This window comes from Drosophila sechellia, chromosome 3L, assembly GCF_004382195.2.
Source record: "Drosophila sechellia strain sech25 chromosome 3L, ASM438219v1, whole genome shotgun sequence".
In the NCBI taxonomy this organism is placed as follows: domain Eukaryota; kingdom Metazoa; phylum Arthropoda; class Insecta; order Diptera; family Drosophilidae; genus Drosophila; species Drosophila sechellia.
Window position 1 is genome coordinate 17153636 of NC_045951.1, and position 16034 is coordinate 17169669.

At 40.7% G+C, this 16034-nt stretch overlaps 1 protein-coding gene across 1 annotated transcript in view; it reads right to left on the reverse strand.

Moving 5' to 3' along the window:
* The window catches only part of LOC6606105 (ecdysone-induced protein 74EF), a 42302-nt gene extending 28643 nt beyond the window's left edge, over window positions 1-13659 (reverse strand). Inside the window, exons 1-4 of the mRNA XM_032717369.1 lie at window positions 13282-13659; window positions 9524-10135; window positions 8879-9160; window positions 8161-8659 (exon numbers count right to left, since the gene is read on the reverse strand). Coding sequence (XP_032573260.1) covers window positions 8161-8659; window positions 8879-9160; window positions 9524-9610 — 868 coding nt within the window. The 5' untranslated portion in view covers window positions 9611-10135; window positions 13282-13659. The remainder of the gene's footprint in view (window positions 1-8160; window positions 8660-8878; window positions 9161-9523; window positions 10136-13281) is intronic.
* Window positions 13660-16034: the final 2375 nt, after the last annotated feature.

A 16034-nucleotide genomic window follows, 5' to 3' on the forward strand; every position in this document is an offset into this window, starting at 1 on the left:
AGAATTAGCTAACAAAACATTGTTAGCTAATTCTTGACTTTTACAGATTTTATCTCTTATAGAAATATTTCATTCTTTTCCCCCTTTGCCAGGATTATGCCATAGCATATTGCAGCTTAAAAAAAAGTATTTAGTTTTTCCTGCTGAAAAGTGCTTTCAATTCGCCAGTGCACAGCCAATTAGTCGTTTGCATTTATGACACACATACGATGCGAGACGGTTTTCCGCTTGTTTTCCCCCATTTCCCGACACTCGCTAATTCGCATTCGTCACAGCGAAAAGGAGAGTGGAAAGAGACATGCATATCCGCTGCCACAATTGCATATATGTAGAATATAGGATATAGTGCTTCGATTCCGATGTGTGTCGGCACGATCAGAAGGCTAGACGCACCAGATGACGGATCGTGTCCAAAGGTGGGGGCGTCGGACTGACAGGAGGAAATAATTAGGGGCAGCGAGGTGATCAATTGGAACATGCAAAAACATGTCTGATGTTGTTTATTTGGGTAAGGATATCGAAATAGCATGCCTCGAAACAGAATGGCGACATGAGCCCATTAAATGTTAATCATTTTAGCAAATAGAAACATATGGGAGGTCGTGTTTTTATTAAATTTGTAGTTTTATATAAAAACATAAGCTTATTAAAAATATTATAAATAAAGTATTAGTTACATATTTATAATTGAGGATACTGGTAAGTTATGTAATATCATTTTTGGGATTAACTGAGATAACATAAATGCTTAGTAAATGCCCCAATCGATTAGAAGAATTTAATTTAAAAAAGTATAACGGAATTGAAGATAAGTGTAAGAAACATTTGGACAAACGGCTGGCGATAAGTGGAATACGAGTTCTATCTTAATCGTTTATTGAATAGGTTAATATACATATATTGTTTGAGCAACATAATCGCTCCAATGACACTTTGAACATATTAAGCGTAAAGAAACTAATTTTCCATTGATCGTTAACTTATTTTTAACGGTTCATGAAAATGTTCATTAAAAGTATGTGCCAATGTCAAAAGGTTTTGTTCTCTTATAAGAATAACTTCCTGATCCTATATAGTTGAGCTTGCAATCAGCTTGTCACTAAGTAAATACCCCAATTGATCGTCAAATTTTTGCACTGTGCAGCAAACAATCTGTTTGGCAAAGTCGGAAAATGGGATATGCAAACAAGAAGCGACAACTCGTATGCCGCATGTTCGTGTGTTCACAAAATATATATGTACGTATGTATGTATTTTATAGCGCCGCAGTAGATTCTTTCCTTCTACGATTTCGATTGGGATGGCATGGGGTGTTGGGTGGCTTGGCGTGGCAGGGGAAGGGGCTTTGGGTGGCGAGGGAATCGACGAGCATTGCAAAAGGGGAGCAAAGCATCAACGAGCAGAGCAGAGCAGCACAGAGCTTTCGCACACTGCGAAACGCTTATATGGCACTGCTCCCCATGTGCGCTTGTGTGTGTGTGTGTGTGTGTGGTGTTCGCGTGTATTTATATGCGCCGTGTGTGCGTTTGTTTGTTTGTGTGTATGTACGGGCGGGTGCAGCGAACTAATTCAAGGCTGCATACCACACACGCTACGGCAAAAATAAAGCTATCACTGTGTTTGTCGCGCTCTCTCTCGCCGCCGTGTGTTTACTATTGCTTTTGCTATCTCGCCGTCTATCTCTCTGCGTCGCGCTCTCGCTCTCTCGCGCGAACTGCATATGTGGTCGTGTGCAAGACAAGTTCAGCGCTAAACATTCAAAGTCGCTGCGATGGGCAAGATCGGGTGGTGGAGCGGGGCTGGAGGGAGTGGTGCGGATGGGGGTTTGGATCGCACCGCAGTCTGCGACTGAGAATTTTGTAAGGTTGTATCATCATCATTGCTGATGTTGCTGCCGCTGCTGCTGCTGCCGCTGCTTTTGTTTTCATTTCTGCCTTTAACGAGATGCGACGGGCGGCACACGCTCTAATGCAATCAAAGGGCCAGCGCAAACTGGATCCAAAGCCCGGTTTAGTTCAGGGACGTTCCTAAAGACCCAAAGGGCCTAAAGCTAGGGCCATAAGTCTAAAAGCTATATGCATTTTTATTAAATTTTAAAGACCCCTATTTATCTCTATGGAAATATTTTCTTAAATACAATTCTTTGCTTGAAACACATTGGTATTTTTTCTCGTTTTTTCATTTTCAACATTAACCATTTAATTGGTATAAAAACCGATTTTAATAAAGTTTTTCATAAATCTATTCTTGATTGCAATTCTTTTGATTCCTTGTTAAATAGGAAAGTTTTAAGAACTATCAAAGCTCTCGAAAATTGTATCTTTACTTTTAATGCTTAACTACATACAAGATATATTATAAATGAAAATTAAGTTATTTATGATATTTGTCATTATTATGGTAATATTTCCTAATTGCTTCATATCGTATCAATGTAATTTGCCAAGTTAAATAAGAGAACATATTATACTGATGTACATATTTTCCCTGCTACCATTCACTGCACATAAATCGCAGAGAAAATGCAAACATATGTATCTCGCTTCCCCCATCTTTGTCCTATTGCATTATTGTTTTCCTCGCTCTTCACTCGCGCTTTTCCGATGCGACTGCCGTTGTTTTTGTGGCTGATGAGGTGAAGGTGAAAATTTGTAGCCGGCCCCCTTTCTATGGGTACCAGAAACACAAAAACAGAGAATAGGGATGCCGAACTGGTTGCATGCTCTGTGTTAATGGGTTACAGTGTAATTAGGACAGCGAGGGGGGGGAAGGGGAATGGGGCAGCAGTTGTGTGTGTGTGTGTTTGTGTGTGCTTTATATTGAATCTGATTAATATGTAATGGGAGCGCTTATGTATGCAACGCCCAAGAGGAAAGTCCTGTGAATAAAGATTTCACAATGCCAACGAGATGGGAGGATTTGTTTTGGAATTCATTTCATTTCAATCAATTCTTTTCAAAAATTATCAAAAATAGTATGAATATTATTTAAACTACCAATATTCTTAAAGGATGCATATATTCAAATGTTTAATAAATACTTATATAGAGACTTAAGTGTTCCCTAAAATTGAGTTTTCATACACTCGAAATATCCGAGCCCGTCCCAAAAACTAATTAAGCGTTTCCATCTGTATGCTCAAAAGTGCCACTGGACCATTAATCAATCTGCAACTCGACAAAATGGCGCTCGGAATGACTTCATTGGCAGCACAAAAGAGCGCGGAGCCATAATGCCGCTTATATAACGAGGCTAAGGCGAGGCTCCTGCCAAAAAAAAAAAAAAACGAGAACACGGCAGCAACAACAAAGACATTAGCAGCGGCTAACAGCAAAAACTAAGCGATATCCGTTAAAACTTGAACTCGGCGGTCAACCTGCAATGCGTACGGCAGCAGCAACAACAGAAACGACAACAACAACAGCGCATTTAGATAAGTCGCAAAACAAATATACATATTTTAGAAATAAAACAAAAAATGGGAAAACACAACAGTAACAAAAAAGGATGTTAGAACTGTCAAACCGACACCTAAATACTCTTGCACGATATGTGCTTAACTTGCTTCAATTGGATATTATGCTATAAATAGCTTTCTAACATCATATTAATATAATAATAGATTGCGATTTATAAATAACGCAAGACAAAGCAATCATAAGCATGCAAATTTCAAAACATTCTAAGAATATAAGCTTATGGCAAGTTATTTATAAGCAGCTCTAACAAATTTATAATCTAGACTTTTAGATCTACTGCACGTTATTAAGATATTCTTAAAAATGGTTCAATATGTATGCTAAATCCAATTGTTTCTTTAAAATAAATAAAAATAGTAGTACTAATAAAAATAGTTTAAAGAAATATTCAAGATCAGCGCGTAACAAACTGAAGTTCATAACTAAAATACCCCAGCGATGATGTAAAAACACAAATGCAACAGTAACAACAAATGGCAAAGCAATCAACAAAATTGCAAAGTGCATTTTGCAGTGGCAACTGCAACGTTTGGCACTCAAATTTAAGGTGGCAAGAGGGGGCTTTCAGAGTTGTTTTGTGTGTGTGGGGGGGGTGAGGTGGTGCCTTTGGGGGTGGGCAGTGGCAAGTGGGGTGCAAGTGGGGGGTTGTCGCTGGTGACAGTGACGTGCTCGGCCCGGTTCGGTTCGGTTCAGTTCGTTTGCTGGCTGGCAATGGACAAATGAACGCCCCTGACATCGTTAGTTGTTTCTGTTCTTGCAGTTCTCGTTGTTGTTGTTGCGCGTTGTGTTGCTGCTGCAACTGTTGTTGTTGTCGCTGTTGCTGCTGCTTGAGCCGTTGTAATTGTTGTTAGTCGCTTTGCTGGCCGGGGGCACGCAGAAATCCTGATTTGGTTATAACAACGCACATTTGAAAAGCGACAAAATAAAAGTAAGAAACGGCAACGCAGCAGCAGCAGCAGTGTGATTTGAAATTCAAATTCAAATTGGCAATCCAAATCCAAAGCCGAAAGGCAGCCAAGAAATGCGTGCACTGAGCTTTAGCCATGAGCCATGAGCTGTGAGCCATGAGCCATGAGCTGTAGTGGCTAAAACGCTGCATACTTGCTCGCAGTCGTAGAACAGAAAATGTCAGCCGGAGTAATCAAATAAATAATCTGGCTAAGTGCTGCCAGGGATGGCGAAGTTGGCCGAAAGTGAAACTGAATCTGCAACTACAACTGCAACTGAAATTGCCATTGCAATTGCAATGCAAAGAAAGTGAAACGCGTGATTGCGATGGGCTGGGAAAATGCATTGCAAGTGAAATGTAAAATTAAGTTAAATTTGATGTATATAGTTTCATGAAATGCATAAACAAAATTGATGAGCAGCAATGAATAACAAAATTATTCAAGAGACATTAAGACATTGCTTGCAATTTATTCAGTTTGTAAAATATGAATAAAAACTAAATTAATCAGTTTTAAGGAAGCTTAAAAAACTCTATGAAAGACACAAGTTGTATACTTAGGCAAGAAATCCTTCTTTATTGCCACTAATATGGAGAAGAGCCCAACGGCAAATGGTTAATTAGATTTAAGATTTGAGATAATCTGCAACCGAATAGTAGTACTTAATCATTTAATCCCAACATCAAAACTAACAATTATTCTCTAATTGTGGTTAACAATCGTTACACAAATAGACATGCAAACTGAGCACTTGCAAATGAATTGCTGAAATTATCACCAATCAAATACAATTCTTGGCTAACAATCATGCTGTCGATTGAATAGATCGCAGCCAGCAATTTTCCCACAACACCCATCCCTCGAGTGAGCGGACTAACGCAGAAACTAACGCACTTTTCAAATCTAATGCCAACAAAAAGAACAGAAACAGAAACGTCGGCTTGGTCGTGTGGAACCCCTTGACATTAATAGCGAGTCGCAAAGTCTGACTCAAAGAGAGGCCCAAGAGATGGCTGCAGGGGCACTACGAGTAGATGGGGTTCTTTTTTTGTCATAGGGGGGTAGAAGTCGTTTTTGGGGGTAGCGGGTAGGGGGCTGGCTGTGGCCGCCGCAAAAGAACCTTGGACCGTCGCTGAACTCGCTGCAAAGTGAACAATTTTAGCCCGTCTACGACGCGTCGGTAGCGTTGACGACCGCTCGCAATGTCAACGGCTCGAGCAGCATTTCAATGCCTGCCTCTGCCACTGGGTTGCGGATCCGAGTTCCAATCCGACTCAGAATCTGTATCTGTATCTGAATCCGACTTCCAGTCCGAGTCCGGGGCGTTGGTGTATCCTTGAAATCGAGAGTTCAATGCTTGGGCCGTGCGGCGCTTGAACCCAGTCGGGGCATCCACCAACGAAAAAGGGCAGCGACAGGACCTGCTCGTCCTTCTGTCACACAAACAAAAAATTCGAGCTCAGTCGAAGAAAAAAAATGGCACCAATCGCTCATATTTCTTGTAAATTACTCAGAGTCAAGTTGCCAAAAAGGATATTAGGTTCCGTCTCTAAAATAAACTTAAGACGCTACAAGAAATCCTAACCTGATCTATAACTTCAACTATTTGAGCATATTTTTTAAAACATTTTAAAATTCTAAATCAGCTTCAAATATCTTTGAGCCTCAAAGTATGCAATGATTTATTTTCAAATGAAAATCCTTTTGAACTGTGAGATCTCACGGTTCAAAAAGAGTTTTTTAAATATATAAAAATTGTATAGCAACAAAGTAGGAAGATATAATGTTGTGCATGTTTAAGGGAAGCTTTAACTATTTAAAAGCTGAAATAAGTTTTTCTTCCCGTGCATCCAAAAAAAAGTGGGTGGCTGCAGGGCGCAGGACCCAAAATTTAGCGCCTCGCTTACAGGCTGAACTTCAACGAAATTGTTCAAGTTCAAGGTTGCCGGAAAGCCCGCTTCGAACCAAAAACCCAAAGCCCATACCCTAACAGTCGGCTCTTTGTCTGCCGCACGCACACACCCACGCCCACACAAACACAGAGGCACACACACGCACACTCGCACACTTTATCACGCACACGCACAGCAAAATGGCCGACAAACGAAAAGGAGTGTGGGCAGCCATTTTGTCTGCGGCCCCAAATACCAATACAAGCGCACAGATAGGCAGACGGCAGCCTAAATACATGCTCACATATACGGCGAACATTTCCTACAAGCGATCCAGCCGCCACCCACACAGTCACACACACACAGAGGCAGCAAGGCGAATATCCTTTTGACCTTGAGCGCACAATTTCCACACGCAAAATTTATTGACCCGACTGTCTGACTTGGCTTCGCCGCATTCGGAAACTTTTGAAAACAAAAACGAGCAGCGAAAAGTAGCAGGCCGCCACGACTCCTCGCTGGGTCCTGTCTGGGTTTCATATATATGTATGTCTTTTTGTTTTCCCTTTTTTGCCAAGAAAAGGAAGTAGGTGCCCGCAAAAAAGGGCGGCGGCGCCCAAGGACTGTGGGTGGTTGTGGTGTGGGTGTGGTGCGGTGTGCCATTCAGACGCTTCCCAGAACCGGGGGCTCCGTCTGCCTTTCGTGTCAATAGACGGTTATTTGTCTGCCTCCTGGAAATCCCAGCCCCTTGTGAAATCCCTACCACTCAGCGGGAGGCATCCGTCCTACACCTACAGCACATTTTTTAGGCGGTACGACGACGTCGACAACGACGAGACAACAACCCGAGCGTCGACATTTATATTTTAGTCTGCGACTTTGAGTGGTTGAGTGGCTCGGTGGCTCAGTCGTTAGGTGGTTGACTGTTTTTGGGTGGCCATTGGGGCGGCTCCTTGCGAGGAGGACATCCTGTCGGGATTTAATAAACAAGTTACTGGCCTTTTTATTTATTTCGGGCAGTTGTTGGGCTGACAGTTTCGGTCTTTGGAGGACGAGTTTTAATACAATTTATCCCACGGCCAGATGGGAAATTCAATTAGTTGAAATACATATTTTCATAATGAACATTTTCAAAGACCAATGCCCAGACTTTTAAGTAGAGTATTAAAAGCATTGCATTATTGCATTAGTGCAATTGGCTCAATAATTTCATAGATGTCCCATTTCCAGCTCTGTCTCTTATATATTAAGATATATTATTAAATCAAAAACTTTCCCTTCTTTATAAAATCGAAACAGTGGAATTCTTAGAAATCTGATTTTAAATTATTTGAAAACAAGAGCTTTGAAAGCTTTTACCGAGCACACAAAATACTTGAGCTTTACAACACACTAAAACTGTAAGCATGCGTTCAAAGCATCTAAAACTGTACTGCTGTCGTTTAGCTTCCTTATGTAGATTAATGTATGATACATGTAATATACATGTAGCTATATGTAGATATACACAATTATCATACTAGTTACAATGTACTAGCCCTAGATGGCGCCACCAGTTAATGCTTGAGTTGTAAATTGTTCAGGTAAAAATAACGTAGAAATAGCAAAGTTTCGAACGAGTGGCAGCGCTTGCCAAGCGCCAAATTTGAAAGATAGATACAATTTATTCATGCAATCTTATCTGAGCCAATTTAAATAATCAGATATCTATTGGGATTTTAATTCTTCACTCTTGGATCAATTTTTTGTTCTCTCCTACATTTTTGAAAATTCTCTTTAATGTACTTCTTAAATTTTAGTTTTTCGTAGTGCAAAAAGGTAATAAAAATGTCGACTTACCGCTGAGCTTGTCCATCCGCTTCTCGATGTTCAGGCACTTGGACATGAGCTTCTCGACGAGCAGGGGATTGGCGGCGGCGCTGGTCACGAAGCGCGGCTCCTCCGCCAGCGGCTGTCCGCCCATGAGGGCGTACTCCAGCTTGGTGGCACAGTCGCCGGCTACTCCGCCGCCGGAACCAGCTCCTCCTCCCCCGCCGACGTGATTGCCATTGCCATTGCTGTTGTTGTTGCTGTTGCTGTTATTGTTGATCAAATCGCCACAAAGTGCAGCAGCTGCGGCTGCAATGGCCGAGGCCGCCGAGCTGGAGGACCCGAAGGCCAGTAGCGCCTGCTGACCACCGGCGTCGCCGGAATCAGCCAGACTGGCGGCCACCGAATCGACCAGACCTTGGGCACTCAGCTGGGCATTCTCTTTGGCTAGCAGATCATCGTTGGCCACCACGGCGGCAGCCACGCTGGCGAAGTCATCATCGGTGATGACATTGTTGTTGTTCTCCTCCTGGGAAACAGTTGGTTGCAGCGGGAGGAGCAGGAGTTGTTTCACCGGTGTGGGGGAGAGATGAGCAGAAAACAGAGAGGGAAAACAAAACAATGATGAAAAATCCATATAGAATCTGCTGGTCTAAATATTATATGGATATGTATATATATATATATATATGTAGATATGTATTATGACAGTTTGTAAACTTCTCTGTTCTATTCTTGGCGGATGTACATTTTCGACTTTCACCTCGACGGTGGCCAAATCGGACAGCAGGCTCTCGATCTCGAAGTTGCTCTCGGAGAAGCTGCGGAACAGCTCGTCGGAGGAGTCGCCGCCGCAGAGCGGTTCCACCACCACGTTCACGTTGCGGGCCGCCGCTCCATTCAGTTCGTTGCCGGCGGACTCCACGGATACCAGGACCTCGCCACCGACGCTCTGCTGCGGGTTGTTTGGATTGCCAGCTGATTGGATCGAGGGGTTCAGGTTTTCCGTTCCGTTCGCCGTAGAATCATCCTGGAAATACATTTAAATATTTATATTAATAAATCTTTAAATATGTTATGCACATATATCACTTTCTATAGAATGTCTTAGAAGCGAAGAAGGTAAAATTGTCGACTCTAAAAGTATGCAACATTATGGCTTTAAAAAACCAACATCTTTAAAATCCTTGATGTCCTGCTCATTACGAATCTTAAATGTTGTTTAATAACATATTATATGTTTTTAAATATGTAAAATTTAATTGAAACTACATAATATATAAAGATCATTGCGGGTCCATGAATTTCATAGGTATAAAAGTATCTCCAACTAATCTTTCTATTCCTAGCGAACTTCTAAGTTTCCTAAGGCTGCAGTTGTCCTTGTACTTACGGCTATGCATGTTCCCAAGTCTAGACCTCCAACAAGACGACCATCGTTATCTGGACACCAGAGCAGTGCATCGTCGATAAAGGGCATCGCTGATAGGGCAAAGCCTGCACTGCAAATACTGTTAACTGCCAGCGTGTAGCCGTTTCCTGAATACCCCTGCCAGTCGCGAAAGTTCTGCTCAATCTTGATGCCACCCAGGTCCAGGGTACTCCTCGCGTCTCAAACCAGGAAAGGGTATCTAGTGTTCACTAGTTCTTGGTTTCGCTGCGGAAACACTGCTCTCTGCGAACTTGCAATACCTCGATTTGTATACCTATCACACTTGGTATAAAATTTCGATCTCCGTTCGCTTTACAATTTTCTCATAAGATTCGTGTGAAAATGTTGTTTTAGGCACTTTATTTAAGACGGTTTTGGTTTGGTTCTTTAAAATTTGTATAGAGTTTTGACTTCACTTCTGGATATTAGATCGCACGAAAAGTGAAGATATAAGGTTCCTTGTGGATGTGTAAAAGTTGTTAGTTCTTCGACGCACTTAACAGTGTAGGGATATTAAAATCCTCTTGTATATATATTTTTAATTTTAATATTATTTTGGCTTGGTTTTGGAGTCTGAAAAGGAAGAGAGAAGTCAGGCATAAGTATGTAATAATAATAGAATACATAATAATAGAAAACAACATAATATATAGACATAACATCTGTAAACCTTCAAAACCTTTTCTTATTCATTAAATTACATTATACATTGAGTGCATAATACATTTTTCAAATGCACAACTCCCTTCTTTTCAATTTCGCACCACCTTATCTAAAATCAAAGCGTTTTAATTGCACAGGCAACGTGCTTTCTTGGGGAAATTCCGGCCCATCTGAATTTGCATCTGCATCCCAACAATGCCGCATCATTGGGGGGCAACCATTAAAATATCTACATTTATACATAGCCGATCCGATCTGCAGGCAATATATACATATATATATACCGACATATATACATAGTTAAAAGGCGAGAAGAGGATGAAAATATAGAAAGTCGTCTCGTTGCATTGTTTCAATTTTTGCCTTGTGGCTTCCGGTTATAACTAATTTTCCTCCGAATCAAAGTTTTTCTCCGCGCGTCGCAACTTTTTTTTCGGTTTTGCGATTGCGTTTGTGTTTAAAGTTCAATAACATTAGAAATTGCGAATTACAACATAAAAGCAAGAGCGGAAAGAAAACTCGGCGATCGGGGCAAGTTGCATCCACGGCGGCGGGGCAAGACGTGCGGCACAAATTTTGTGGCAAGCTAAAACTGAAAACTGCATACAAATAATCACATAAAAAAAGTGTGCAAAAAAGCAGGAGAAAAACGAAAATAGAAGCAAAGCTGGAAAAACGCTTTTTACATAACATGTTACTGAACTGCGGCAACAACAACAACAACAGCATGGAGCGGCAACAACAAGTTTTGCACTCGCCAAATTCATTACAAGTGAAAGTCCAAAAACAACAGCAACACCAACAGCAGCATTTGCAACAACAACAACAACAACAACAACAGCAACTGCAACAACAATCTGCATTCACGGCGCAAAAAGTTCGTTAACATTGAACTACGAAGCAAACGAGGCGGAATACGAAGAGAAAAATGCGCATAGGAAAAAATAAAACTGCAGCAAACTTGAAAGCACTCGCCAGAAACAACAATAACAACAACATTTGCAGCTTTAGGTGCAAGCGTTAGCTGAAAAAAAAAAAACATATTATAAAATAGGAGACTGGAGAAAAACAACATCTGCTATACTTAAACATGCAGCCGTAAAAAAGTAACAATAGACTCGCAATTTTATTTTAATAACTTCAGACAAGAAGCAGCATCAGCAATTAGTTTTAAAGACCTTCAGCTAAGTCGTAAGATTTTATAAAAATATATAATTAAAATTGATTTAGAAAATAAAGTAAGAATCTCAAATACAGCTTTAGATACATTGCATAAATACATTGACTATACAAAATGGCATTAAAAATATAACTTCATAACATTTGTACATCATTAGCTGAGGACTAAAGCGCAAAAAGTGAGAACAAATAAGATATCTACTATTATCAATAACAAAAACAAAAAATCTTTCGTGTTTATCTTAGCTGTTAAATAGCACCGTTATATTTAGGTAACTAAGCAAAAAGAGAATAACATTATTATAAATGTTACCTTAACAAAAGTCTTTAGTCTATACTAAATCAAAATAAACTATCCTAACTGAAATAAGCTAAGAGCTAAGAGAATTACTAAATATTTAGAGGAGCAAAAACACAGCAAAAACATTAACAAATTAGTTAAAAAACTCTAATAAATTTATCTGAATTCATTGCATTTCATAAAAGAAATTACATCGGCAATAGATAATGTTCATAAAGAAAAGCATTAAACATCTTTGCAGAGGCAGTATAGTATATCACGTAGATATTAGCATTAGAAGTCGAAAGAACAAAAACAATAGCAACATTGTGTGCGGCACACGAGCAACAAACACATGCAACATGCAGCAGCAGCAGCATTATGAGCAATAGAAACGGCAGCAACATCAATTGCCGCAGTGCAACACAGGCAACTTGCAGCACAGACATTACAGCATTGCGCTGCCTGGCACCCGCGTCATCATCATTTCTCTTTCTCTTTCTCCCTGCCTATCGCCACTTTGCTTTCGACCTCTTCGGGTTTTCCACAGCTTAGCTGTTGCTGTTGTTGTTGTTGCTATTGCTGTTGGTATTGCCTTTATGATGCGCATGCGCGGCGGAAAACTCGTTTTTCATTATTCAATACAAGCGACTCCGGGCGGCTGCAACTATTTCACTTTCCAGCCAAACTGCAAGTTCAGGCGAAAAGAAAAAGCGAAAGAAAACTCGAAAGAGCTGGGCAACAACAACAGCAACAACAAACGAGAAGCGCGAAAGGAAAAGCCAATGGAAAACGTCCAGCCTCAGTTTGAGTTTCAGCTGGCGCCAAGTTGGCCATTTGCCGTTTACTGTTCGCCGTTCCCCGCGGGCCAAATCATAATTAGACATTTGGCCCGAGCTGCTCAACATTTATGCAAAATATCGGTTGGCGTTGGATCCACCACCCCCCTCCTTCGATTTTCTTCATGCCTCTTTAGCTTGGCGAGTAATCACAGTGCCACAGTGCGTATACGCAATCTCTGATTAGCGCGGCAATCGGCAGGCGAGATTGCATAGAAAAGCTAAGTTAAAGCGGCTGGGCATGTGTACTTAGCATAGAATCTACACTGTGCAGCCCGCATTCACTTCCTGGTTTCCCCAGCGACTAGCTGGCAATGAGAATTCCCGATTTGGGTGCGCCGATCGACGACTGACGATCGCCGACTGGCCAGTGCTCCCCAATGCGCCCCAATGCTCCCCATCCCCAGTCGCCGGCTGATCGAGTGCTCTCCACAACGGGGTTCTTTTGCGAAAGTTGAAAGCTTTCCAGTTTTCCCTGGGTGTGGTGACCTTAAGGCGTTTCCACACTGGAATTTGAGTGTAAGCCACAAATATATACCAATCACTCTTAATAATAATAATAATTATAATGATAATGATTTATTTATACTTAAATACCGTTATTTGTAGTTGAATTTGAATGGGTCACTCCTTCACCAAAAAAAAAAAAGTAAAAATGTTTAGTTTTATAAAAATAAATTTCGATGGATATGATTTATGAGACATTTTGCGGTATGAAACCCCTTAAAATATATAAATTTAGTGTTTTTCATTCTCACCTTTCGCTTTTTGTTGTCGTTGTTCGCTGACGATCCTCGACGTTGCTGAATGTTATATTTTTTTTGTTTTTTTCACTAATTTTTAAAAGGTTTCGTTGTTGTAAATATATAAATTTTGATTGTTTTTTGCTTGTTGTATAGTTTGTATATTGAACTACGCGTAATTTGTAAGTTAATATTTTAATATTAACGATTAATGTTAACCGTAAGGCAGTGTAAAGTTATCAAAAAGTGTTTTTCTGCATTTCTGGCTTGCTGAACTTGTTGCACATTGACCGGCGTGCCACTCGATGTTGTTGTATTTGCTTGGCCGCGCACTCGGGCGCATTTTATATAGTTTAGTTAATTATTTTGGGCTTTTGTAACCGTCGCACTTGTCACAGGTAAATGGTGGAGTTCGGGGTAGCAGTCTCACAGTTTGCCGACTTGGCCGATTTTATCTTACAGCGAATGCGATAGATGTATAAAGTTTTATTGCCATTAGCATCGATATCGATGGCATTGAACAAATTTGCATTAGTTCCCAGTTTGCTGCTTTTGGCACGCATTTATGGTGTTTGAAGGTGCGCTGGGGCATTTGGGGGCGGGCGGCGGTGGGCGTCGGTGGGCGGTGCCCCGAAGACAAGTGGATCCCGTGGAAGTGGCTACCAATCCTTCCGATTGCCCAATCAGCCGATCTGTCGCCCTATGTCGGCTTGCTGTGCGGCCTCTGCAAGTAGAATCGAAGAAGAAACCACACGGCCAGAAAAGACAATCAATAAATATGAAATAAACACAAATTCGCTGCATAAGTTTGAATTGTTTAAAAAACGCGCGAGACATTGACAAACCGGTTGACGACTGTCTCGAAGGCAGAGGCCAAGATAATCTGCTGGGGTGTTCCCAATAACTATTTTCGTCGGAGATCATAAATTTTACAGCTCGCTTTATTTGCATTTTACTTCTCGAGTTTTCTAAATTTTTCAAACCTGATACCAATTTTCTGAAAACCCAAAGAACGAGCCTTTTCTCAATCGATATTATTTTTTTCATTTAGTTTAAAGATAATAATCTAAAATTTGCACTTCCCGGAACACCCCACTTCCGAACGCCCATTTCTGCATAGAATTCGAATGGCACTTGAAAAAAACATGAAAGCTTTTGAGGCCTGCAAATTATGGAGGAGCTTTTGCTATATAGACTATAGTAAAGCTATGCAAAATGCGTTAGTTGCAGAGAATGCGAAACAGAGATAGCTGCAGCGAGTGACAGAGACAGGTGGCAAGGGAGAGCGAAATGCGCCGGCTTCTTTGACTTTTGTCTATTTCTATTGACTGCGTAAATATGTGTGAGCTGTTGTTGCTATTGCGATTAGCTTTTTGCATTGTTATTGTGGTGGTGTGCGTTCAGTTTTTGAGCGCGTGTATGTGTGAGTGGTGACCTTCTCACACTGTCATGGCTACGAATAAAATAATATAAAAATAAAAGCTTCTGGCTGTATAATTTGTATGCAGCTCTCAATGCGTGTCGACTGGCGCGTTTGTGTGTGTGCGTGAAGAACATAAGCGAGTCGTGCTTAAAAAGCCACAACAAAACTATAAACAATAGCAACAACCACACGGCTTTTCATTGAACAAAATATTATTAACACTCCGCTCAAGATCGCTGTCGCTCAAGATTGTTGTCGCTTGCGGATAGTTGAAAAACAGTATCGCAAAACTTAGACAAATTTGTCGTATTTCTTATTTCTTTTTGCGTTTTTGCTTTTTGCCAGCAAACTGGAGACACTTCCGATTTGGCAAAAAAAAGCTAACGTTTTTCTATGCTTTGGTGACGAGCCTGAAATTGTAAAAACATTAACTTCGTTGGCTTCGTGCTTAATTAGTTTATTTAGTAACAGTCTCAAGGTCTCATTATAAAGTTAGCAGTTACATTTCGCACAGCTGTAGCTTTTTAGGAACTATGCATAATTACAGTTCAATCATTTAAATCTAAAAATATTCGATTGCTTTATCTTACTATATATGTAATATTTATGTTAAAGCTGTATCTATTATGATGTTTTATTAATTTACGATTTTCCCAGGACTTTATCCCCGATCAATGGATTAATTTAAGTCATTTCATTAGTCATAGCTTGAGAAACAATTTAGCAAGTGGGCAAATTTAAACCTTCGTTTTGTGCTTTTCGTTTTCAGTTGTAACCACAAAAAGCTATTGTTTTTGCTGTTGTATATATTTTTTTTAGTTTTCTGTTGACCTTCTTTGCTGCTGCTGCTTCTTCTTTTGCTGCCGTTTCTTGTGTTTTTGTTGCTAGTCCGATTCAAGTTTAAGGTCGTCGCTTTGGGGGTCTAGACGCTAGACTACAGTCTGTAGACAGTCGCTAATGCCGCACGAATGGCCGAGCTGTAGGGTGCTTGTTGTTGCTTTTAGAGGTAGCACCCCCCTTTGCCGCCCAAGGGCGTAACGAATGTTGTAGTAATCGAGTCTCCTTCCCGCTCGCACCGATGTATTTATATACATTTAGGTTTAAATTCGGTATAGTCGCACGTCGAATGTATGTCCACGTATGTGGAAAGCAGAAAAATTCAATTGGTTAATGCACCTCATTATGTGTGACTAATTTGCATTGGACGAAACACTACTCCAGCTTAAAGAGGGGAACTAAATTTACCAAATCGGTCAGGGCAACATACAAATAAGACCAACAAAAGCGGCTGAGAAAATATGTTTTAGTAACTGATCACTAGAGAAAAGTAATTAAACTGACAGCT